This window comes from Camarhynchus parvulus, chromosome 26 (assembly GCF_901933205.1).
Source record: "Camarhynchus parvulus chromosome 26, STF_HiC, whole genome shotgun sequence".
NCBI classification, from domain to species: Eukaryota; Metazoa; Chordata; class Aves; order Passeriformes; family Thraupidae; genus Camarhynchus; species Camarhynchus parvulus.
In genome coordinates this window covers 2,698,471-2,722,424 of record NC_044596.1, presented here as the reverse complement: position 1 = coordinate 2,722,424, position 23,954 = coordinate 2,698,471, and the positions used below count along the sequence as shown (strand labels likewise).

The 23,954-nt window shown below is 43.7% G+C and overlaps 2 protein-coding genes across 2 annotated transcripts; both read left to right on the top strand.

Moving 5' to 3' along the window:
• Positions 1 to 599: 599 nt before the first annotated feature.
• On the top strand, positions 600 to 9,405 carry LOC115913676 (bile acid receptor-like). The gene is made up of 10 exons (XM_030965836.1): positions 600 to 690; positions 2,226 to 2,582; positions 4,128 to 4,268; positions 5,608 to 5,747; positions 5,834 to 5,941; positions 6,031 to 6,130; positions 7,235 to 7,363; positions 7,619 to 7,738; positions 8,909 to 9,022; positions 9,176 to 9,405. The coding sequence occupies exons 1-10, from the start codon at positions 600 to 602 to the stop codon at positions 9,403 to 9,405; spliced, it is 1,530 nt and encodes a 509-aa protein (XP_030821696.1).
• Positions 9,406 to 16,362: 6,957 nt separating this feature from the next.
• TSHB (thyroid stimulating hormone subunit beta) lies at positions 16,363 to 18,443 on the top strand. Its single transcript, XM_030965850.1, has 3 exons — positions 16,363 to 16,451; positions 17,307 to 17,469; positions 18,118 to 18,443. The coding sequence occupies exons 2-3, from the start codon at positions 17,308 to 17,310 to the stop codon at positions 18,358 to 18,360; spliced, it is 405 nt and encodes a 134-aa protein (XP_030821710.1). The 5' UTR covers positions 16,363 to 16,451; position 17,307; the 3' UTR covers positions 18,361 to 18,443.
• The last annotated feature ends 5,511 nt before the right edge of the window (positions 18,444 to 23,954 follow it).

The window sequence follows — 23,954 nt, the reverse complement described above, 5'->3', positions numbered from 1 at the left end:
AGGAAGTGTAGTTAAGGCAGTGCTTAAGCAAGGCAAAGTTGAGTTTTACTGCATAAATGAGTACTTACATGATGAAGAACAGACATTCCATGCTGGCCTTTCCTTGCTATTTCCCTTACTTCACCTCTGACAAAACATGAATTAAATAAACTCATTAAAAGCCCATCTTTGTGCACAAACAGGACAGCCCCACATATACACCAGAGCAAATGCTCCAATTCATGCCCAAAGCAAGTTTATTCTATCCGTTAAATTCCTTTTAACTTTCTCTGAATTGGAGAATTTACCAGTCCAATTCCCCCACATGGTTTTGTGTAAAACTCAGAACAAAACATTTCTAATTATAACTTGGAAACTTAGGAAAGAATTCTACCCTGAATCTGTAATATCAGGACACTCAAACATTTTGTAGTCTCATTGAGGGTGTTATGTGACTTCACACAGACATCTGATTTTCTTATGACCTGAAAACTCTGCCATATTTTGGAGTTTTCTGGTTCTGTGTCTAACCTACCCAGCAATTCTTTCCCATGGGATGTTTCTCTTCTTTTCCCCTTTCCCCAGGTTGCTGTTTAAAGGCTGCTCTCACAGCAGAGTGGATGAAGCAGTGCAGCTGGGAGCAGAGCATGGCCAACACCTTTGTCACCGTCCCTGACGGGTACGGCCTGCCCGAGCCCATCCAGTACTACGGTGAGCAAAGCAAGTGTTGTACTCTGGAAATGCAGCAAAATGAACTCCTGCAGAATTATTTTTTGTTTAATTAATTTTAATTTCTCTTTAATGCACTTGAAAGCTCTTACCAAGCTCCTACTGAAAGTGTATGGAAATATATTACTGTGTGCTCATGCAGATTTTTGAGCACAATGGGATTATTCTGACTGAACATTCCATAGAAACATCCCCAGTGCTGTCTCCCTTTGACCTGCATGGAAAAGACACAAGTTTTATTACTGTATTCCAGATACATTATCAATAGATAAGGCCTGTTCTGTATCTTATGGAACTATAATTGCAATAACTAATTTGATTCTGGAAGACTAAAAGCAGGACCCAAAGCCCACTAAAAGGAAAAAAAAATCTGTTTTAAAAAATCTTTCCAATTTGTTTTTATAGAGATTTTAATAATCCCAAAGGAAGAATGAAACATGATGCGTGTTGCACAGGCTTTCTTTGGTATAGCTGTGTGTATTTAAGGGAGGCTGGATAAAATTGAAACTCAACAGACAGAAAGGCAGGAAGAAACTCTCTTTGTAATTCTGTACCTACATTTTACTAAACTAAATCCCATAACTGCAAAGACATGTGTGGGAAAATACTAAATAAAACAAGTCTCTTCCTTTTACTCCTCTGAAGTTCAATTTTAAGGCCCCTGTCACAGTAATTATTAGTACTCTCTGATTTCTACACAATTTTTCTCAGACCCTTATGCAACATTTTCAAAATGATGCCTGAGATATGTATCAGTAACAAACACTTTATTCATTAAGAAATTCACTTGTGGAACATGTTTGACTGTAGTGTGGACAATTAATAAAAACAAGTGTAAGATCTGAAGGCAACTGTGCCATCAGTTGGCAAGTGATATTCAATTTTCTACTAACACTAATCCACATGATATTGCCCAAACTGTTACTGAGTCATTTTTGCTACATTTCAGATTTCACTTAAGAACATTACAGGTTTAAATTTAAATAGAATATGTCAGATTGTCCCTCTGAAAACGTGTTCTTCTAATATTTATGCTACTAAATCTATAAAACATTTTCGTGGCAGTGTTCGCAGGAGTCTTAGGATGAGGGAAGAGACGAGGATCTGACTCCATGTTTCAGAAGGCTTGATTTATTATTTTATTATATATATTACATTAAAACTATACTAAAAGAATAGAAGAAAGGATTTCATCAGAAGGCTAGCTAAGAATAGCAAAAGAAAGAATTATAATGAAGGCTTGTGTCTCGGACAGAGTCTGAGTCAGCTGACTGTGATTGGCCATTAATTAGAAACAACCACATGAGACCAATTACAGATGCACCTGTTGTATTCCACAGCAGCAGATAACCATTGTTTATATTTTGTTCCTGAGACCTCTCAGCTTCTCGGGAGAAAAAATCTTAAGGAAGGGATTTTTCAGAAAGTGTCATAGCTACACATTTTCAAACTTTGGAGCAGCTGATATTGAGATATTCTCCAGGTTTTCACTGCCCTTTCCATTTCCCCCGGAACAGATGTTTTACCGGAGCACATCAACTACCAGCTGCAGGAGGCGGATTTCCAGGCTGCCCCGTACTGCCAGTACTCGGCAGTGCCGGTGCCAGCGCTGCAGCCCCAGCCCGGCCCGGCCCCGTACGGCTCCTACAGCCTGGAGCCCCCGTACGGCGACGGGCCCTGCGTGGGCAGCAGCTGCGAGCTCAGCAAGGGCCCCTTCCCGGCTCCCCACGGGGAGGATGGGGGGTTCCAGGGGCTCAGGAGGCCCCGGTTAAACCAGGCGGTGAGGCTGAAGGGGCAGGAGGAGCTGTGCGTGGTGTGCGGGGACAAAGCCTCGGGGTACCACTACAACGCGCTGACCTGCGAGGGCTGCAAAGGTGAGCGGGGGCGCGGGGCATCCGTGCAACCTTCCACGCAGATTTGAGCTGGTGTTACCACAGTGGCTTTTCATTTATCTAATGAACCCCCCCATCTAACAAGCTCACTCCAAATTCACGATTTTATAACGTTCTTTGAAGAAATATTTTCACAGTCTTTATTTAATATGAGCACTTTAAGCATCTCATGTTTGCATTGATGACTCGTTAGAGTAGTGTCAGTGTAACAAGGTGCTGCTTTTTTCATTAACATTTCTTAGAGATTTATTTCAGTCTTATTAATTTCACTTATAATTGAATAAAAGCAAGCAGTAATTACTTGCTAATGACATTTTAACTAGTTGATATGGGAGCTGTGTCATGAGGGGCAGCTCTGATCTCTGCTCTCTGTGAGCAGGCACAGGACTTGAGGGAAGGGCTGGAGCTGTGTCAGGGGAGTTTAGGTTGGATCTCAGGGAAGTTTCTTCCCCCAAGGGTGTTGAGCACTGCCCAGGCTGCCCCCAAGGGTGCCCAGCACTGCCCTGAGCCTGCCAGAGCTCCAGGAGCATTTGAACACTGCTCTCAGTGATGCACAGGGTGGGGTTTGGGGTGTCTGTGCAGGGTCAGGGGATGGACTTGGTGATCTTCGTGGGTCCCTTCCAAATCAGCATATTCTATGATTCCATGTATGGAAAATGTCAATTAATATCAGTCAGAAAGAACCAGACATAACTATATTTTTAAAAAGCAGATTTAAAATCAAGGTAACTTTTCCATTTAAAAAACCCCACGATTCAAACCCAGAGGACACTTTTAAATCCTTGTGAGATAAAGCTCCTTTGATTGCTCCAGCCATCACCGTGTTAGAGATACATATTACAAAATTGCCTTTTCACAAACATTAAAATGGATTTTATATGTGTGATGTTAAAGTAACTTTGCTATAAAGATACAGTTTTTATTTCTGTTGTTAATTAAGCTTAGACTTAGTAGTGAAATAGCTAATATAAGCTATATTATAATAGCTTATACTATGTATTTTATATAGTTAATATAAGCTATATTATAATAGCTTATGCTATATATACATAGCTTGTAATATATATTACAATAGCTATATACTTGTGTTAAAATGCCTACTTGAATAAGATAACATCCAGTGAACATAAGATAAAGACACCTGTACAGATCTGCCAACTGTCAGCACTCACCATCTGAAGACAGTGTGGACCAAGGCCCAAACTGGACGTGATAAAGAGAAAGAGCCAAAACCACAGCCAAAAAACACACATGCTCTAAAAAAGCAGACCCAAAGAGAAGCCACGTAAAATGGTTCCTGAAAAATGGAAACTAGTTTATAGATATACATAAGAGTCTATAAATATGCAACAGGCTGATGTAAGAGAAAAGGTATTTAAGAGATATCCCCAAAAGTAACAGTGTAGTCTTAACTGAGTGCCAAGATGCACCCAGCCTATGGTCCTTGTCTCCTATTGTCCTTTTAAAACTTTTTACATTTTCCCAAGAAAGTAAACGTGTTTTTCACAAGCTGGTGCTCGTTGCCAGGCTTCTTCCGGCGCAGCATCACCAAGAAGGCGGTGTACCGCTGCAAGAGCGGGGGGCACTGCGAGATGGACATGTACATGAGGAGGAAGTGCCAGGAGTGCCGCCTCAAGAAGTGCAGAGCTGTGGGAATGCTGGCAGAGTGTGAGTGCTCCTTCCTGCTGGATTCGTGACTAATCATGCAGATAAAACCTTCTCCAAAGTCAGTCTCTTCCTGAGGATATTGGTCTAAGCTTTGTTTGGCTGTAGGAAAATGTAGAAAAAGCTGGGGGTGTTTAGACTGGAGAAAAGGAGACTCAGGGGTGACCTTGTCACTCTCTACAGCTCCTGAAAGGTGGCTGTGCTCAGGTGGGCTGGGCTCTGTCTCCAGGAACTGACAGAACCAGGGGACACAGCCTCAAGTTGCACCAAGGGAAATTTAGGTTGGTGTGGTGGTGTTTGCCGGGGTCCCAGGACGACGGAAGAGATGAGAATCTTGACTCCATGTTTCAGAAGGCTGATATGATATGATATTATATTATATTATATATTAAAACCATACTAAAAGAATAGAAGAAAGGATTTCATCAGAAAGCTAGAAAGGAAAGAAATGAACGATAATAAAATCTTGTGACTGACCAGAGAGTCCGAGACAGCCGGACTGTGATTGGCCATTAATTAAAAAACAACCACATGAGACCAATCAAAGATGCACCTGTTGCATTCCACAGCAGCAGATAATTATTGTCCACATTTCATTTCTGAGGCCTCTCAGCTTCTCAGGAGAAAAAATTCTAACGAAAGGATTTTTCATAAAATATGTCTGTGGCAGGTTGGATATTAGGAAAAAGTTTTTCACCGAAAGGGTGATAAAGTTCTGGAATGCTCTTCCCGGGGAGGTGGTGGAGTCACCATCCCTGGGAGTGTTTAACAAAGCCTGGATGTGGCACTGGGTGCCAGGGTTTAGTTGGGTGTTAGGGAACAGGTTGGACTCAATGATCTGGAAGGTCTCTTCCAACCTTGTGATTCTGTGAAAATTAATTTTGGGGATGGTGGTACCTGTAGCATCTTGGTGTGCAGAAGCCAGCAATGCTTGGGAAGTATCCCTTCACCTTAAGAGAGCTGTTCAAAGACAGTACCAGAAAAAACGGAAGTACTAGCAAGATAAGCTGAATATCCCCAGTCTTGTCAGGACAGCAATGAGCAGATCAGAGGAGCTTTAAGGTTTGAGGGAAAAAATTTAAATAAAAATGTCATGGTGGGCTTGGTAAAAAATTCTGATGCCTGTATGTCACAGAGCCACAAGGACAAAGGTGCCTGCAGACCCTCAGGCCTTTGGTGGCTACTGAACATCAGCTCACCTGATAAGCAACAAGGCCACATTCTCTAGGAAACACAGTCCATTATATGTGACAGCTTCTGGGATGCAAGACTGAGTTATCTCTAATAAAAGTGATGACCTCAGACTGTAATTAATTGAAAATGGCCACTTCACACCTCACAGGTTTGCTGACTGAAGTCCAGTGCAAGTCAAAGCGACTCAGGAAGAATTTCAAGCAGAAGAGCAGTTTCCTTTGCAACATAAAGCTGGAAGATGAGGGACTGAATAGTAAGCAAGTATCATCTACAACAAGATCTGGAAAAGTGGGATATTTTTCTATTTAAAATATCTCTTTTTATCACTTATTCTTACTCCAAGTCATTATGATTTGATTGGTTTATTTTTTTAGCAGATTTCTGAAAAGATGGAACTTACTCCAGGAGAACATCAGCTTCTTGACCACATTGTAGCAGCACACCAAAAATACACAATTCCCCTTGAGGAAGCCAAGAAGTTTGTAGGTATCCAGCACCCCCAGCCTGCACTGCTGAGTCACTGCTGTTGTGTATTTTGGCTATATCCAATGTGCAAATGCTCTTTTTGCAGCTACAGGAAACTGCAAGCCCTGAGGAAAGTTTCCTCCACCTGTCTGAGACAGCTGTTGTCCATGTCCAGGTGTTGGTGGATTTCACAAAAAGACTCCCAGGTGAGTTCCTTCCTTTGGGGAACATTAGAGGAACCAAATCAAACTGATGACATGAACCAGAGAAAAAGACAGGCTTTAAGAAAAGGCTTTAAACTGATTATTTGTACTTCTAATGTGTCATGAGGACAACCTAGAAGCTTTCAGTTCAAAACTTTGCTATGATTAGATTTCTTTCCCATTTCTGACATGGAGTAGAGACATTTTCTGGAAGCATATGGACCTCAAAATACCACCTTGAGGGAATTACTATCTCACCACATTCTCTGAAATCCAGTTGAGTCTAGAATTTATCATAGTCACCAAAGGAAAAACCAGATGTTCCTTCAAAGGAAAAGGCAGCACAGAAGGGACTAACCAGGTGTTCTTATTCATATTTTCCTTTCACAAAGAACAAGGAAACATGCAATTAAATTCACTCCATTTCAGTGTAAAGTTGACAAAGTAACATTTGACAGGGAGGGTTGTTGTATTGCAGGATGATAACTTTTCTTTGTAAAACTCATTGACAAAGGTCAATCACCATATCTAAAGCAGGTATTTGATGTAATTTAGCATCTCTGTGGGGCACAGCTGAAGGAAGGGGTGAGCTGTCTGTTTGCTTGTGTTACATATCCTGCTTTGATCAAGTTTAAGAAAAAAAATCACCGGAGTTCCTTTGCTCTTGAATTACACGTGCAGACAATGAGCTTGTCAAAAGATGAACACAATTTCTAAAAAGAAAATAATGTAACAATTAATGGAGTCTCCAGAGTCACTAAACAATGCAGCAAATTTACCAGGTGTTGGGCCTATATTTATCAGGTACTAGGAAGAATGTTTTGATAACCCCTTGCTTAGTTCCAAATTTTTTACTTGTATCTTCTTGTGAATCTTTTAACACTGAAAACTGCCCCCTCCTTTTTTTTTTTTTTTGCCCCTTTTTAATTGTCTAACCTGCAGACTAGCAAGAAAGATCCCAAGTCTTTGGCACATGCATCATTTAACTATGGCTCCCCCTTTCCAGTAAAGATATTTATTTTTAAAAAATCATATTTTTCACATGATGTTGGGGGCTTAAAGGCAGCCCCAGCCTTCCCTGATCTGAACATGCACCTTTCTCTGCAGGGTTTGAAAGTTTAGCCAGTGAGGACCAGATTGCTCTGCTGAAAGGGTCCACAGTGGAGGCAATGTTCTTGAGATCAGCCCAAATCTACAACCAAAGAATGAGCGAGTGCCAGCCATCAACCAGTGAAAGTAGGTCTGAAATACTTGACTTGCATCATTGTGGGGTGAGTAGATGATATCAGCTGTATTAATTACATATTATACATTGTGTCAAATTTAACACAAGAGACCTTGACCAATAAAAAAGAACTTGGATCCAGATGCCAAAAAGGATTTTATACCTTTGTGGGTCTGGGAAAAATTCCCACATTTTCAGCAATGATATAGACAAATATTTAAGATCGCTTTCAGCTTGACTGGGAACTGTCATCTGCCTTGTTCCAGGTCATGTAAGACTTTCTGATCACGGGCCATGTTGTCATGTTCAAAACCTTGATAAAAACAATATTTATTCCATGGAAATGTGTCATAATAAAGAGAGGCCAACTTCTACTACTACCACAGGTAATGGAGGTCTCAGAATCTAAACATTGTGAATTTTTTGCTTTACTGGCCCTACTTCTCTTACACTGAGCTACACTGTCCCTATGGCCACTGTTCCATCTCCTTGCCTCTCTTCTTCCTCTCTTCTCTCATTCCTTCTCCTCTCCCTCTCCCTTGAGCTGCTCTGGCATTACCTCCTCAGGTACTACACACTGGCATTACATCCTCATGGCAGGAAGAGGTGTGTTCATGCTTACTTGTATCCCTTGAGTAATATACACATTCAAAGCTCCACAGTACAACTGCCATACAACTTCTGTTATTATTTTAGCAATTAACCTTGTTTTCACAAAGTTAGTTAACTATTTCATGCAATAGAACAGCCCCAAGCCTTAAAAGATTCCCAGAATCAGAGAATCAGGGAATGGGTGAGGTTGGAAGGGATCACAGTCACCTGGTGCCACCTCCCAGCTCCAGCAGGGTCATCCCAGAGCACATGGCACCAGCTCATGTCCAGATGGGTCTGGAATATTTCCAATTAGGGAGACTCCACATTCTCTCTGGGCAATCTGCTCTCTCACAGGAAAGAAGTTTTTCCTCATGTTCAGGTGGAACTTCCTGAGCATCAGTTCCTGCCCGTTTCTCTGGTGCCATTGCTGGTCCCTGCTCTCCCTGCAGACAGGGACACCCAGGAATGAGGGCCCCTCTCAGCTGGGGCTCCTCTCGAGGCTGAGCAGCCCCAGCTCCCTCAGCCTTTCACAGAATCATGGAATCACTTAGCTTGGAAAAAACCTCTAAGATCACAGAGTCCAACCATTCACCATTTCCTCGTAAGGGAGATGTCCCAGTCCCCTCACGAGCTCCACAGCCTCGGCTGGATCTGCTCCAGGAGCTCCATGTCCCTTGTCCTGGGGAGCCCAGATGGATCCAGGGAGGGTTACCTCGCACCCTTCAAGCAATGATTTGCAACTGTTTCTGCACTGAAATAACATCCTCATTATTCTGCACGTTTGTGCTTTTGTTTGTTTGTTGGTTTTTTTGGTTGGGTTTGTTTGTTTGTTGGTTTTTATTTTTGTTGGGTTTGTTTGTTTGTTTGTTTTTGGTGGGGGGTTGGTGGTTTGGTTTTTTTTTTTTGGTTTGTTTTTTTTTTGGTTTTTAACCAAAAATTGATGGTTTTTTTTCATTTTCAAGGCATAACTGAGGAGTTCATCACCGCCCTATTCTACTTCTACAGAACCATGGGGGAACTCAAAGTGACCGAGACCGAATACGCTCTGCTCGTAGCAACAACAGTGTTCTTTTCAGGTAAGCTGGGAAGATGACAACAGCGAGCTGTCACTTGCCCCGGGGAGCTCCCATTTGTCCCCTCAGGGGCGGCGTCGCCGACTGGACCCTGAGGGGCGGCGGCGCCCGGAGCATCCCGCTCACCGCTCTCTCCGTGCCGCCGCTCTCCCGCAGACCGCCCGCTGCTGAGGGACAAGCGCCATGTGGAGGAGCTGCAGGAGCCGCTGCTGGGGATCCTGTACAAGCACTCGAAGCTGCAGCACCCGCGGGACCCTCAGCGCTTCGCGCGGCTGCTGGGGCGCCTCACGGAGCTGCGCTCGCTCCGCCACGCCCACGCGGGGGCGCTGCGCGCGAGGGACCCGCGCCTGGCCGCGCCGCTGCGCGACCTCTGGGACCTCCACTAGGCGGCGCCAACGCCGCCGGCCCGCGCGCCCCTTCCCTCCTGGGGTGCGCGCCGGCGTTTCCCGCCCTTTTCGCCCTCCCTCAGCGGCTGCCGTGAGGCGCCGGTGCCGCTGTCGCTGCCGGTGTCGGTGGTGGTGGCGATGTCGCTGTTGGTAGACGTGTTGGTAACCGTGCCGGTGCTGGCATCGGTTTGGGTGCCACACTCAGTGCCAGTGTCAATGCTGGTGTCGATATCGGTGCCAGTGTCACTGCTGGTGTAGGTGGTGGTGGCAATGTTGCTGTCGGTACAAGCGTTGATGTCAGTACCAGTGTCAGTGCTGGTGCCAGTATCAGTTTGGGTGCCATGCTGAGTGCTGGTGTCAGTGCTGGCACTGATGTTGGTGCCAGTGCCGGTGCTGGTTGTTGCTGCTGGTGTCAGTGTTGGTACCAGTGTTGATATTAGTACCGGTGGCAATGTCAGTGCCAATATCCAGTGTTGGTGTCACTGCTTTTCTCCAGGCCCACCAAGAAAAGCCCATTCAAACCACTTGTGTGGCTGTTCCTGAGCACCCAGCAGGGCCCTGTGGCCAAAGCCCAGTGAGCCCTCGGGCTGTGGGGCTGTGTCAGGTCAGCGGTGCCACCGGCCAGCCCTGGCCTGGCTGCAGCGGGTGGGGGACGCTGACAGGGACACGGGGACACTGCTGGGAGCCCCCGGGCAGAGTCCTGACCCGAGCACACACATCCCAGCCTGTCCTGGGAAGGCCAGGCTGGACCAGACCAGGAGCAAGCTGGGATAATGCAAAGTGTCCCTGTCCCTGGCAGGGGTGGCACTGGATGAGCTTCCAGGTCCCTTCCAACCCAACCCATTCCATGGTTCTGTGTGTGTGAAGTTTGCTGAAGTCATTTCTCTGCAGACTGCCAAGACTGGTGCTGGAAGGAACATCTTTGACTTCAATTTCAAAGACTTCTGCTGTTATTCTCTATCAAGACTGAAAGAAATGATCTTCTCAATCATCTGCTCTGTGTTGTAACTGTACATCACCAATGATAAATCCACGTTTGATGTGGGTGATTCAGCAGTTAGCAGTGCCCCACTTGGATGCTTGCACTGGCTTTGAAGTCCTGCTTACACCAGACCAAATGTGCAGTGGAAATATTCTGTCACCACACTGAGTTATGTGAATTAAACAAATTGTTGTTTCATGTTGAGGTTCCTCACAGAATATGTTTAGATTCAAATGTGATATTCTGACAGGAGATGAGTTACACTATTTATCCTATTTTTTGTGACTTGAAAACCTTGTAAAATGGCATTTTCATACTAAAACATAGCCAGATGTGGTGTTTAAAACTACCCATGGGAGTAAAGAAAAAAATAAATATCAACTACTGGACTTTAAAGAAATCATTTTGCTTTGTGAATCCTTAATCATGCACCTGTGCTCAGATAGGCAGCAGCTGATGAATTCTCCTCATCAAAACATTCCACTCTGGCCTCAGCCTATACAGCAAACTACAAAACACCAGTGGTTTGAAAAGCCACTGTGAAGTATGAAGCAAATGAGTTCCAAAGCCATTACCAATATTGGTAATTTCAAAAATTGCAGTTGATCCATTAATTAAAAATTGTATTTTCACATTAGCTATATTTTTTTTCTTCTGGATTTTATAATCCTTTACAAATCTACCCATAGGAAACTAACTCTTAAGTTTGTGCAGAGTTTTAACAAATGCCCAGGTGATGATTTTAATTTGCCATTCAGTCCCTGTACTGTGGCAAAATCACTGATTCAGGTAAAACTAAAATAAATTTTACCTTGAACATTCTTTAACATTTTAAAATATTTTCGAGTTTTAATATTTATGAGCAATCTAACAGTTTAGTAGCTGTAAATGTTAAATACAGTTTCACTGTTAGTTTTTTTAAAAATATGTTGACCAAAATCACTTCATAGTTCAGATATGGTTTCACAGGAAGTAAAAGTTTGCTCTGAAGCAGATGAAGAAGTCAGCTATGCCTCAACTCTGCTTATCTAAATTCTTAGGGCCTCTTAATTTGTTCACAAACAATTCCTCAAGTATCATTCAGAGAGTATTTCAAGGCTAAATAAGAAAGCAAATAATAATTCTCTGTTTCCTGTTTGCAGCTGAATCACTTAGAGGAGAACTTTTGAAGATTACAAAAGGAAAAAACATTACTTGAGTTTTGCACACTACAGTCAGGTTCCACCGAGGAAATTTACTTTTCAGAACCTGATTTTCAATTTTTAAAGTAATTTATACTAAAAGTATTTATGGAATATAATGCAAGTGCATTTGATCTTTGTTAAAAATCTATAAATGTATGTAATATTACATTTTAGTAGCATTTTTTAGTAAACATCCTATTTTTCTTAAACATAAAGTTGAAGTGAAAATCCAGTTCAGAGAAGACAAATGCTGAGCATTTACCTCTTCTATTCTGTCCCACCTGGGGCAGAGTTTTACCTTTAGCATTATTTTGGTGCTGGGTTGGTACTGTTCATCCTTGACAATACTCCAGGAGGTTCTGGATTGTCATTGGTGCTAATAATTTGTTGTTTGTTTTTTTGTTTAGCTTTGCCCTCAGCACATTGATTGTGTATCTCAGACTAACAGAAATATCTAGCACTTTCCAAAGAAATGAAACCAAATCCAAAGGGCTCTATGGTCTGAGCCAAACAGCAAATAGGATAATGAAGTATTTTCAGACCATAAATGGAGATTGCTGGCATATGATCTGCAACAAAGAGATTTGCTGTTTTACTCTGGGGTTGATAGGAAATGCTGCAGCTAATCCTAGGAAAGAAAGAGAAGAGCAGACTGTGAATCTATACATTTGAGAGATGAGAGCTGTGTTTTGGGCTGTTACAGAGACTGGCAATAGGCAGATTAGCTTTGAAAATTCAGCAGCCACAGGCTGTTTAAATTCAAAACCTGGCAAAACCACTTGTTTCTATGGCAGCATATCAGGATCTTATTTCCTTTTATCAGTGGAGGGCTGCAACTGGATGGACTTGGAGATAATTCCTCTACCAGAATACTCATCTTTCAGAATCTGATTGGTTTTGTCTGTTTTTCAGCAGCAGACCTTCCAATTATTGGTTGTTTGCAAGTATGGACATGTTCTTACTTTACTATCTACAGCTGCATATTTCATGGAAATAAGAGTGGCCCTGTCTGTAAGTAACCTGCTCATGAGATCACAAAGTTTTCTTTGTGTTGTACCACTACCAGGGGCAGGGTGAGTAGGAATAATGTCTGACAACTTCTTATGGTTCCTCCTTTTGTTTTTGGCACTGGTCAGTGACAGAGAATCCTATTAAATTGCAGTTACATATGAGCTTCTGGTATGCACTGAATTTCTGTAGCCCATTACAGAGACTCCTGGGGAATGAACCCAAGGATTTTATAATTACTAAATTCTATTTACAGATATCACTTGAAGCACTTCCTGTAGAACATCAGCACACCATCATTCACTTAATGAAAGAGTAAAATCACTGATGTCAGGGAATGGATTGGTTTGGTTAACAGAAAGGTTAAAGATAAATAATTAACAGTGTAACTGGCTGTTCCAGAACAGGGCTGCAAAGCTGGGCTATAAAAGCACATTAAAAATTTCTATCACTGAATCTCTGCAGGTCAGCAGGAGGGCAACCAAAGAAACAGATCCATGAGCACCAGACTGGGGATGATGGATTTTAGGAAACTGTATGGAAGAAGCCTCAGGCACTCACAAATTGTGACACTGGACTTTCTTGTCCTTCTTGCTGCTCCCCGTAGCTCGTGGGATCTCACTCCCACCAGAGAGGTCAGTAGTGAATGAGCTCCATGGTCACAGCCATAAGGACAATCCAGGAGGTTTTTTACCAGCTTGACAGTTTGTGTAAATGACTGAAGATATGTGAACATCACCTTTTCAATGGGCAGGGTAACGGTGCCAGCAAGGGAAAGGCAGCAGCCAGGAGTTTCTGTGACCATATCAGCATGGGGCTGAGCTGATAAGCAGCACTCACATTGGTCCCAAGCTCTACCCAGAGTCATTTATTGCCCTTCCAGATAAATGAATTTTCATTCTTAATACCTGGTCAGGTATTTCCCCAGTGCACTGCAGAGTGTTCAGAGACTGGGTAAAAACATGGCAGTGAATAAAGGCACCACTGAGACCAAACCAACTGCTGCAGTGGCTGATAGTTGCCAGCATTCAGTGTCCCCACACCAGGATGACAGCTCTGAACCTTCCTGACAAGGGGGCTCAGCACACATGGAACCAGAGACATTGCTTCTGTGCAATTGCCTTAACAACCAAATTTGTAATCACTGCAAACAATGAAATTGAGTTTGTGTGGCATGACCTATTTTATGTAACATCAGCAATTATGTTTGCATCCATTAATTCTTTATTGCTCAAACCCTGTATCAATTTTCTGTTATTTTACCTGGCTGGTGGAGAGTTACCTGGGTCAACACTTGTTCCTTAAATATTGCCATTATATTAGCACTTTCTTTTAATGTTTTGAAATTTCCTCAGTATTCCAGACTTCTTGTAATGAGCATTAGCTAGCTAATCATGTAGATTTTAAAGTATTTATTCCTTTTATGATTTATTTAATATTTTTTGTTGCAGATCTGTGTGTGGTTGTTCAGTCACTATGTTTTCAAAAGCACAAGTACTTTGCCTTTACTCTGCATCAACAGCTTGTCTTCATCTTTTAATGTTCCCTGCCTTTATTATTGGCCTCTGGCCTCCCAAAGTTCATTTCCTACTCTTCAGCTTCCTGTACAAGTTTTCTGAATTTTCTCACCTCTAACAGATATTATTGCTAGTTTTCCCCAATTTTTGTTGCTATAGTTCTTAATGTTGCACTCTCTTTTTCATCTTTATTATGACTTTCAAGCCTTGTTACAATTTGTTACTGATGTCCCTACATCTTTTAAGGCAAATTCTTAAACCTTTTTTTTTTTACCCTAATCTCCCCCGCCCCTTACACCCAGTTTTCTGAGCTCAGAGAAATTGGCACTTTGAGGCAGCACAGAGTACATATCCTCACACTCTGACCTGTTCTCTGCCTGTGTTCTTACAGTGGATGTTGAGACACCTTAAACCTGGCTGTGGTGGTCTCCAGGGTGCACAAATGCAGCTCCAACTGTCTAAAGCTGTGAATCTTTAGAGGAAAGAATCAGCTGTGCATGCAAGGGCCACATGTGATATTTTTGCTTTAAGAATGCTGCTTTTTAATTCTTACTTTGAGCATTTTTGTCCTCTCTGAGTTTTGGTTTTATGAATTTTTTCAGGTTCTTTGTGTCCTTTGAAGTACTTTCTGCATTTCCCAAGAACAAACATTCTTTTCTGTGGTTAAAGCTTCAAATGACCAAGCCCATACATGTGTAGGTAGTGTGTGTGTGTGTACAGTGTACACATTTACATTATCTGTGTGGGGTTGTGTAGTGTGTACTGAGAGAACCTGTTTGTATTCCAAATATATCAGAAAAATACAGAGTTAATAACAAACTGGAATAGTAGCAAAGTGAGTGTTACTCTCCTGTTGCTAAGTGAGGTGGACAGATGTTACAAAGAGTACAATTAATACTCTGCTGATGTCCCTAAGCCAGAAAGAGGTTTAAACAGAATTAAATTATATTTAATTCCAGAAAAAATTTATATGGTAGAAATTAACCCAGAATTAAAGACTCCATGAAAACAGAACACATTTGGCTAGTCTTAACTGAACAAAACCTCTATTATGTTATCCAAAAAATGCTTGAAAAATTAGCCCAGGACACAGACCTGTGTGCAGCAGTCTGAAATCAGGAAAAGGAGACACTATTGTGCAGGAATTAGCTGAACACCAATTGGGACCAACTGGATGACTCCTCCAACACCTCAAAGTAACCATATTTACCACCTCAAACTCAGGTTTTCCATGTTTTTTATGGTTACGTAAATCAGGAATGTGGTTGACCTGCATAAGACATCCATCAGATCAGATTCCAGATGGGAGTTAGGTGATGGTCTGGAAGGCCACGTGTTCCCAGAGCTGCAGGCAGGGAGCTCAGGGAGGGGCTGACACAGAATTGTGCCTTTGTCAGCCTCTTCTCCCTCTTGCTCTCCCAAATGTGAGTATTTTCCCCCATGTGGGGACATTGTTTCATTGGTGTTGATGCAATATTTTGTTTCTTACTGTGCTGTGAGGAGGGGTTTTATAAGTTTTTTCCCTATCAATCAGTATTCAGTGAATTGCTTATTTCTTCAATATTTGCTGAGCAGGTTCCAGGCCAGCCAATTTCTGTGTTTGGCTTGAGCAGGTGAGTCAGGCTGTGCCTGAGCAGGCTGCAGAGCAGGGAGTTTGGTTGCAGATTTGTTGCTTCCTGGGCACTGCACAGACTTAGAAAACCCCAGAACAGTTTGGGTTGGAAGGAACCTTAAAGCTCATCCCATTCCCCCCCCCTGCCATGGGCAGGGACACCTTCACTATCCCAGGCTGCTCCAACCTGAAGCACTTCCAGGGCTGGCACAGCCACAGGTCCCCTGGGCACCCTGTGCCAGCCTGTCCCAGCTGTGCCTGGCAAGGAGCAAGCAGAGTGAACCAGACCTTGTTAAACCTTAGCAAAACACAGGTGCAAAACTCATCAGCTGTGATTCTGGAGGGCTCCATATCCATTCCAGCCTTCCTGCTGTGGTCTTGCTGTCCTATGGAGCAATTAAATTAATTCATAATAACAACTTTTTAAAAGCACTGGTTAGTTTAAAAGCCTGAGGAGAGAATGACTGTTAATATAATTAGATTTCCAGCTCCAGTTTCCAGGTTAGGATATTATGGACACGTTTGTTCCTATCACATTTGCTTTGTGGTTCAGTATGAATTTTCAATAGATGACTTTGTGATAAGAATGCAGCAGTTCACATGCAATTATATAAACAGTAAGATCAGCCTGGAATTAGCCTGGAGAGTATAAAGCACACACAGAGCTTGTGCTGGGTCACTGCCTCTCCCAGCTCAAGGCAGAATCAGGTTCCTGTAATAGGGAAGAATTCTGCTGACAAGAGGTTGGTCTGTCCAGATTGGTGTTGCAGCTACAGGGTAAACCAGCCTGTGTAATGGATGGCTTTGCTATGGGAAATTGGCAGCTGGAAGAGACTAGAGGGTGATGTCCAGATGTTGGTAGACACTGTCACTTAAAGTTTATCATTTAGAGGCTCTAGAGTAGTTCCTGAAATTGTCTTGGGAGCTAATCAAGGTTCTGTTCTCAGGATCCACCCTGCAGGTCTGAGAAATGAGGCCAGCACAACAGGCAGATAAAGCAGGATTCATTGAGTTGAACTCTTTGCTGATGTTCTTTATTGTAATTTGCTTGAATCTATTATTTAGTTCTTGGCTGTGTTCCCATCTCATCATGCCTCTAAGCCACTGGAAATTGAAAAATCCAGTTTTATGCCTGATATGCACAGCCTCATGTTTTGTCTTGTTAACATTTTATAAGATGCTTTCTTTAGAAAATTGTTTTAAAGCAGTGAGATTATTTTATTATCTCTGCTTAATTCTAGAGCTTATGTTCTCTTACATGTCACACTTTCAAATCTTTCAGCTCCTCTTATTTGTTCTGTGTCAGGATTTTATCACTCACTAGTGAGAAATTCCAAGTAATGTGCTTTAGTGGGGGGAAAGTGAATTTGTTCTATGTTGTTAATGGCCTCTTTACCCTTGATCTCTGTTTAATGGTCAGTATTATTTCAATAAGGACTGAGATTGGAAAGAAATTGTCAGGCTGTAGCTAGAAATGTTAAGATTACTCCAGGTATGTGACTGTCCTGGCTGCTTCTGTCACATGCAGAGGACATGGCTGGAAGGCACATCTCATTTTACCAGTGGTTTGCTCTATTTGTTTGTTCTTCCCCATCCAGCATGAGTCCCTTCTTTGTGATGTCTCTCCTCTTTGGCCTGATTTTCGGACAAGCAGCATCACTGTGTGCTCCTTCTGAGTACACAATCCACGTGGAGAAGCGGGAATGTGCCTATTGCCTGGCCATCAACACCACCATCTGTGCTGGATTCTGCATGACTCGGGTATGAGATGTTTCTGGAACAGCCACCACTGCAAACCAAGGCTCTGTTCTCCCACAAAATAGTGTGCAAATGAGCAAATTGTAAAAGAGTTTATCACAGGCAGAAAAACTTCACTGTCACCATGTTTTCAAGTTAGCTTTTTGCAAAGGTGGGGATGAAAAATGCCAAGCCTGTGGAACTATGGAGTTGATAACACCAGTGGCACAACAGAGATCTGACTGCTGCTGCCACTGCAGAGCCTTTGTGAGGGGCAGATTATATTGTGTCACTCTTAATTAATGTAAATAACTTAGGTACCTTCTGCTCCCACTGCCGCTATCCCAGCTGGCTGTGGGGACAGCTCTGCAGCAGCCACACCACTCCACACAACTTCACTGTTCAACACAGCATTTTGAGTTCCAGCTTGGGCAGCAGGGAGCCAGAAGAGATCCCAAAGCACAGGGAGCACTCTGAGCCACGTGGATTAGTTAAACCAGAAAAACAAGGGGAATGTGCCTGTGTGGGGAGGGACCCCCAGTCACAATTAGAGCTCTGAACTCAGTAGTACCAGAGCTGAGCTCAGGTGTGAGTTTTGGCCTCTGCACCTCACAGGACATTTCTGACACACATGTGCCTCAGTGAAACAACACATTTCTCTTTTCTTTGTAGGACAGCAATGGCAAGAAGCTGCTCCTCAAGAGTGCTCTGTCCCAGAATGTGTGCACATACAAAGAGATGCTGTACCGGACAGCGCTGATCCCAGGCTGCCCTCTCCACACCATCCCCTACTACTCCTACCCCGTGGCTGTGAGCTGCAAGTGTGGCAAGTGCAACACTGACTACAGTGACTGTGTCCGTGAGAGGGTCAGGACAAACTACTGCACCAAGCCACAGAGGCTCTGTAACCTGTAAAGCTTTCAAGGGGATGGGGGTGAAATGTACTGCTCTGCTCACACCTCAACAGAAATAAAACTGTTTCGTATTCGGTTTGCAAACTGCTGTGCACAAAGATTTATTCTGAAGGTGTATCATTAGTTGTTTCAATTAATGTTCTGAGGCAGGCAGAAAAGAATGATAAAGGCTGTATGGTTGTACTGAGAACCCACATGAATTCACTTTGGAGAATGAGGAGACAGGACTGTGTGGATGTATCAGCCTTTGCTCACAAGTCCCAGATATTTTCTGAAGAGATGCTCAGAGATTTGTTATATTGACATATTTCACAATTTGATATTGATTTATTTCAGAGTTCACCTATTTTACTTGATATATTTCAGAGTTAAAAAAGAGGCCATACACTCGCTTGGTATTGAACTTTTAAAATAGACTTTGACACATACTTACAGCCTTCAAATTAGCAGCAGGATTTTTCCATCTATGTATTATTAGTTCAGACACTGTAGATCTGTATCCTCCCTGCTGTTGTCCAGATCTGTGTTTATTTGGAATGCTTCTCTACATGAATGGCATAATCCTCCCTTCCCTGCAGACACAGTTTGAACTACACCTGTCTCTGTGAGCACTGAGGAATCACTGCAGTTTCAAAGGTGGCTGCTCTGCTCTCCACAAGGGCAGTGTACTGCCATCAAATGGAAAGCAAAACTCAAAAAATCCCATTTTTCCCCACAGGTGAACAACTCCCCTGGGAGTGGAAGGAGAGCTGAGCCCACCCTGTGTGCTGCACATGCACAGGTGAGAGTGCAGAGCCAGGAATAAAGAAAAGTAATGCATGTAATCAATGTAAACTAAAAACTGCTTCCTTTCCACTGAGATTGTAGCTCCCAAGAAATTACAGATATTCCATTCACATATTGCTTAAAATAGTAAATAAAGGAACCAGAATTCACAGGATACAAATATGAAATTTAACATTCTTAGAAAAATCCTTCTTTCGGGATTGCAGTTTCATGACTGTTCCTAGAATCTGATTCTCTGTTCCAAACACCTTCATTTTATTTAATCTGCAGCAAAACCTGTGAGAAAGCCCAAGGGAAACTTCTAGTGCCCCTCTGGAGCAGGGGTTTGGACAGGATGAACTCCAGAGGTCCCTTCCAACCTCAACCAACCATGGCAATTTGGATATATGTCACGGATTCTACACAAGGTATGAACTCCAATTATATGTGCATTATTTGGTGATAAAGAAATACCTTCACAGGCAAGGTTTAAAGATTTAAATACTCCAAAAACAAGTTTGAAATTTACAGAAAATCCAGAGCATCTGCAGGAGCAGCCCTACTTCTGTAAAACTGATCCCTTACACCTCTGGTTTAAACAACCCGGTCATAGCTAATTTTATAGCTGATTTGGTACAAGACTATTTCTAAAACTCTTCAGAGCAAGAGAGGTTAGTTACAATTAAATTACAAATACTTTCTGGTGGTGAGAATGAGATATTCCCAGTTCCTTCTGTATATGAGACAGAGCAGCTGTGGTCTCCCAAGCTCTCCAAGGAAGAGCTGCAACATGAACTGCTGCTGTCCAGTTGATGAAGAGCACAGGAATGGTAGAAAAAACTTGGGAAATAGCTATTTATTGAACAAAGCAGCCCTTATGGTATGTGGTAAATGCCAAAGAAACAAAGTGTTCAGCTTTAAGATAAGCCAGAGGTTATTCAAGGTGTCTAGACTGTTAAAAGTGTTATTTAGCACAGGAAAATAGAATTCTGTTTACTATTAAACAGCACTTAGCAAAATAAAAAGAGAGTACTTGGCCTATTTACAGTATCAGCAGCACTGCTAAATTATTGTAATGTCCTTTATGGCCTGGCAGATTTGTCTTCAGTACGAACAAAAAACAAGTCTACTTTTATGGTTAATGCCTGTGGAAAATCATTGAGAGAAAATAACTAATGTGCCTTCTTTTACACTTCAGAAAAACCCAAATTGAGATGTTTGTGTTGTGCTAACATATCTATTTAACCACACGCTTCCATGCCCTCAGAGGACTGTGTTTGGCAGTTTTCATGTTCAAGTTTAAGACCTCCAAGCCCAGCGATAAATCCCTGTTCAGGTGATGAATCCTTCCAGACATGTCTTTGTTACCTTCCGTTTATCCCAAGACGGTTTCCACATTACTCAGCCATGGATTTTCAGGCAATCCAAACATCCTCACCCTGTGTCCGTCCCTCAGCCCGGGTGCGGAGAGCACAGAACGGGCTGTGGGGGCCGGGGCTGGAGCCGCGGCTGCTCCCGGCGCTCCGGCCCACGGCAGGTGCTCGGAGAGGCGCAAACCCGGACGCATTCACATGTGGAGCACGGAGAAGGAGAAGCAGGAGAAGCAGGAGAAGCAGCCCGCGCTACCCGCGGCTCCCCCGGCGCAAGTAGCGGCCTGAGCTCCGCACCCGCGGGGGCTGCGGCGACACCCCCGGCCCCCAGGGGGCGCTGTGGCGAGGGCTCTGAGGGGCGGCCCCGCCCGTACCGGCCCCCGCCCGCCGGGGCCGCCGCTGTTCCCCCGCAGGTAAAGCGGCATGGGCGGCATTTGAGGGGGGATTCTGCCCCTCTGCCCTGCTCAGGTGAGACCCCACCTGCACAGCCGCCTCCAGCCCTGGGCGCCCAGCACAGGAAGGAGAAGGGGCCAGTCCAGAGGACCTAACGGGATGATTAGAGGGATGGAGCAGTTCTGCTGGGAAATTCGAATTGTCCAGCCTGGAGAAGAGAAACTTCGGGGTGACCTTATTGTGGCCTTCCAGTACCAGAAGGGAGACTACAAGGGGGATGGCTTCACACAGACAGTAGGTTTAGATTGGATATTAGGAAGAAATCTTTCCCAGTGAGGGTGCTGGGGCCCTGACACAGGTGCCCAGACCAGCTGAGGCTGCCCCGGGATCCCTGGAAATGTCCAAGGCCAGGCTGGACAGGGCTTGGAGCACCCTGAGGCAGTGGGAAGAGCTTTAAGGTCCCTTCCCGCCCAAATCATTCTGGGATTGTGGCCCCGCCCCGCCCGCAGCGCGAGCAGCCAATGGGGAGAGAGCCCCGCCCACAGTGGGCGGGGCATCATCGGCACGCGGGTCCCTGAGGGGCATTCCAGCGGTGCCGGGTTTGGATCCCGGCGGGTCCCGATCCTGATCCCAGTCCCGGTCCCCAGTCCGGGGCCCTGCCTGCCTCGCTGGCCGAGGGCTGCTCCGTCACCTGGAGCCCACCCGGTGTCCTGGATGCTGCAGGTGAGGCGGAGGCAGCCCCGCGGTGTCCTCAGGGCCTGGGGGGGCTCTGGCCGCGCGGATCGAGTTCTCTCCGGGAGTCGTTTATTCCAGGTTATTTTTATTAGGAAGTTGTTTCAAATTCAAGACACAGAGCCGATAAAACGCCACTTCGGTACACATAACAGGGAAGTGAAAGCTAATTTCAGCCACAGAGTTAAATTTGTTTTCTTTCAAAGCAAGAGGTAATTCTGCCACAGACTTGGCAGCATGAACCAAAATGCCAGTTCTGTCCAAAATCAGAATTTATGCTGTGCCATACACATTATCCAGGAAGTGGTTAGTGTTTTGGAGAACCTCGTGGCTGGAGCACCAATAGAGAGGAAAAAGATTGAAAAGCTTTATTTATGTACATTTTCTATGAACAGCATCCGCTGCTGTTAATCCATAGCCTGCAAAGGCTGTGCAATACAGCATTTGAGGGCTTAAGACAACTCTATTTCTTTTTCAAGACACATGAAATGTGTTTTGTTATAAAACTATCAGTATTAAGACAAGTGAAATACTACTCTTCATTGTAGGGAAGTCACAGGGCTGAGCTTCATCAGCTGCTGTGTGATTTCTGAGAGATACCAAAAACTGGCTGAGGTTTCCCTGTCACAAAGGAAGCTCCCACTGAAATCAGTAACTTAGAAAAATTAGACAAGGGAAATGTGAATAAGGATGTTTAGAGACACAGTAAGGGCATCAACAATTTACATCTTTATGCTGTAGAACAAACTGACTGGAGAACAAGAAAATGTGTGTAATGTGCTTTCAAAATTATATCACCTGGAGGGATGTGATCTTTTGTCACTTTTCTCTGACACAGGTGCAAGGGACAGGATTAATGGGTATTTTTGCTGCCTTTTGTGGCAGTAACTGAAAAAAATACCTTCAGTTACTAAGATGCAGAGAAAACTGCAATTATATTAAGCACCTCACAACAGCAGGAAACTACAAAAGACCTTTATCCCTGGATTCTATTAAAGGCACTAGTATATGAATAACATGTTGATTTCCAGCTTAATTTATACCAATAACTTAGAGAACTAAACCAGTAACAGGTATTGTCCTGTTCCTGGTATGCAGTGCAAGTATCCCCTAAACTTAAATAACTGCAACCCTAGAGCTTATGCAGGAATGCTCAGAAAATTAATGCTTTCTTTAGAGGAAGATAAAAACAAATCACAAACCCAAAACACTTCAGCAGAAAGTTTGGTGGCTCGAGTCTGAATTTATAGAAGGTTTTTTCCTGCCACTTTTTCCTGTTTTCCTAAGGCACTGGGGTGGTTTTGTACTTCTGGGGGAGTGGAGGGCCGGGGAAGCAACAGCAGGTTCTGCAAGCTGCCTTGGCATTCAGTGCATCTCCAAGCAGGAGTGGGCATCTTCCAACTCAAGAAATAATAAATAAAAAGATAAACTCTGGTCCTGTCATTACATTCTGGTGCTATGAATTTGAGGAATGTGTAGATGTGTTTAAAATGAATAGAATACTGTCATTATGAGGGACAATGTAACACAAGGAAATGGCTTTATTTGCAGTCAGTTTCTATCCCTGTAGGACAACAGTCTTGGAACCTGAACCACTGGCTCTGGTGCTATTTTTAGTGATTTTCCTGGAAAGCTGGCTTGTCCTGAGTGGCAAAAATGACACTCTACAAGAGTTTCTTCTTTCTGCCAGTACTACCTTGGGACAACACACCCCAGCTGGGCACTACCCCATCATCTCTTTAGAGCACACCCACTGTAGGGACAGTCTCAGGTACACCTGGGAGCCAGGAAATGGCTTTGCTGGCTGCTGTGGTAAACTGATTTCTAAGGTTCAGCTTGAGACCCTCATGGATTTGCTGCCACTGCTGTCTTGGGAACAAGCAGCAGATCAGGGCCCTGTTTCCTGTGCTGGTTCTTGCAGAATGAGGTCCCAGGCCCTGTTTTTAATTAACATCCATTGCTAATCAGCTGTGACAGAGTGACACAAGCCTCTCTTTTCTGGTGTGTGATTTCATGTGTCCCTGCCAGCCTGAAGCTCAGCCTAGACACGGCTCAGTCAGCAGTGCCTGCCGTGCCCAGCTCTTGGTGCAGTGCCACAGCTCAAGGTTGGATGATTGGAAAAGAGAAATCCATGTAAGAGACAGCAAGATGTGTCTGCTAAACCAGAGACCTGGAGCAGCAGCACTACCCCAAGTCCTGAAGTGACAGAAAACTGATGGGAGTTTGAATTTCTTTGGGGAATAAGAGATAAAAAAGAAATAATAGATGAAGGGTGGTATATCCCACACAACACGTATTTCCTGAAATCCCATTTTGTTCCACTGTGTTTGAGTAG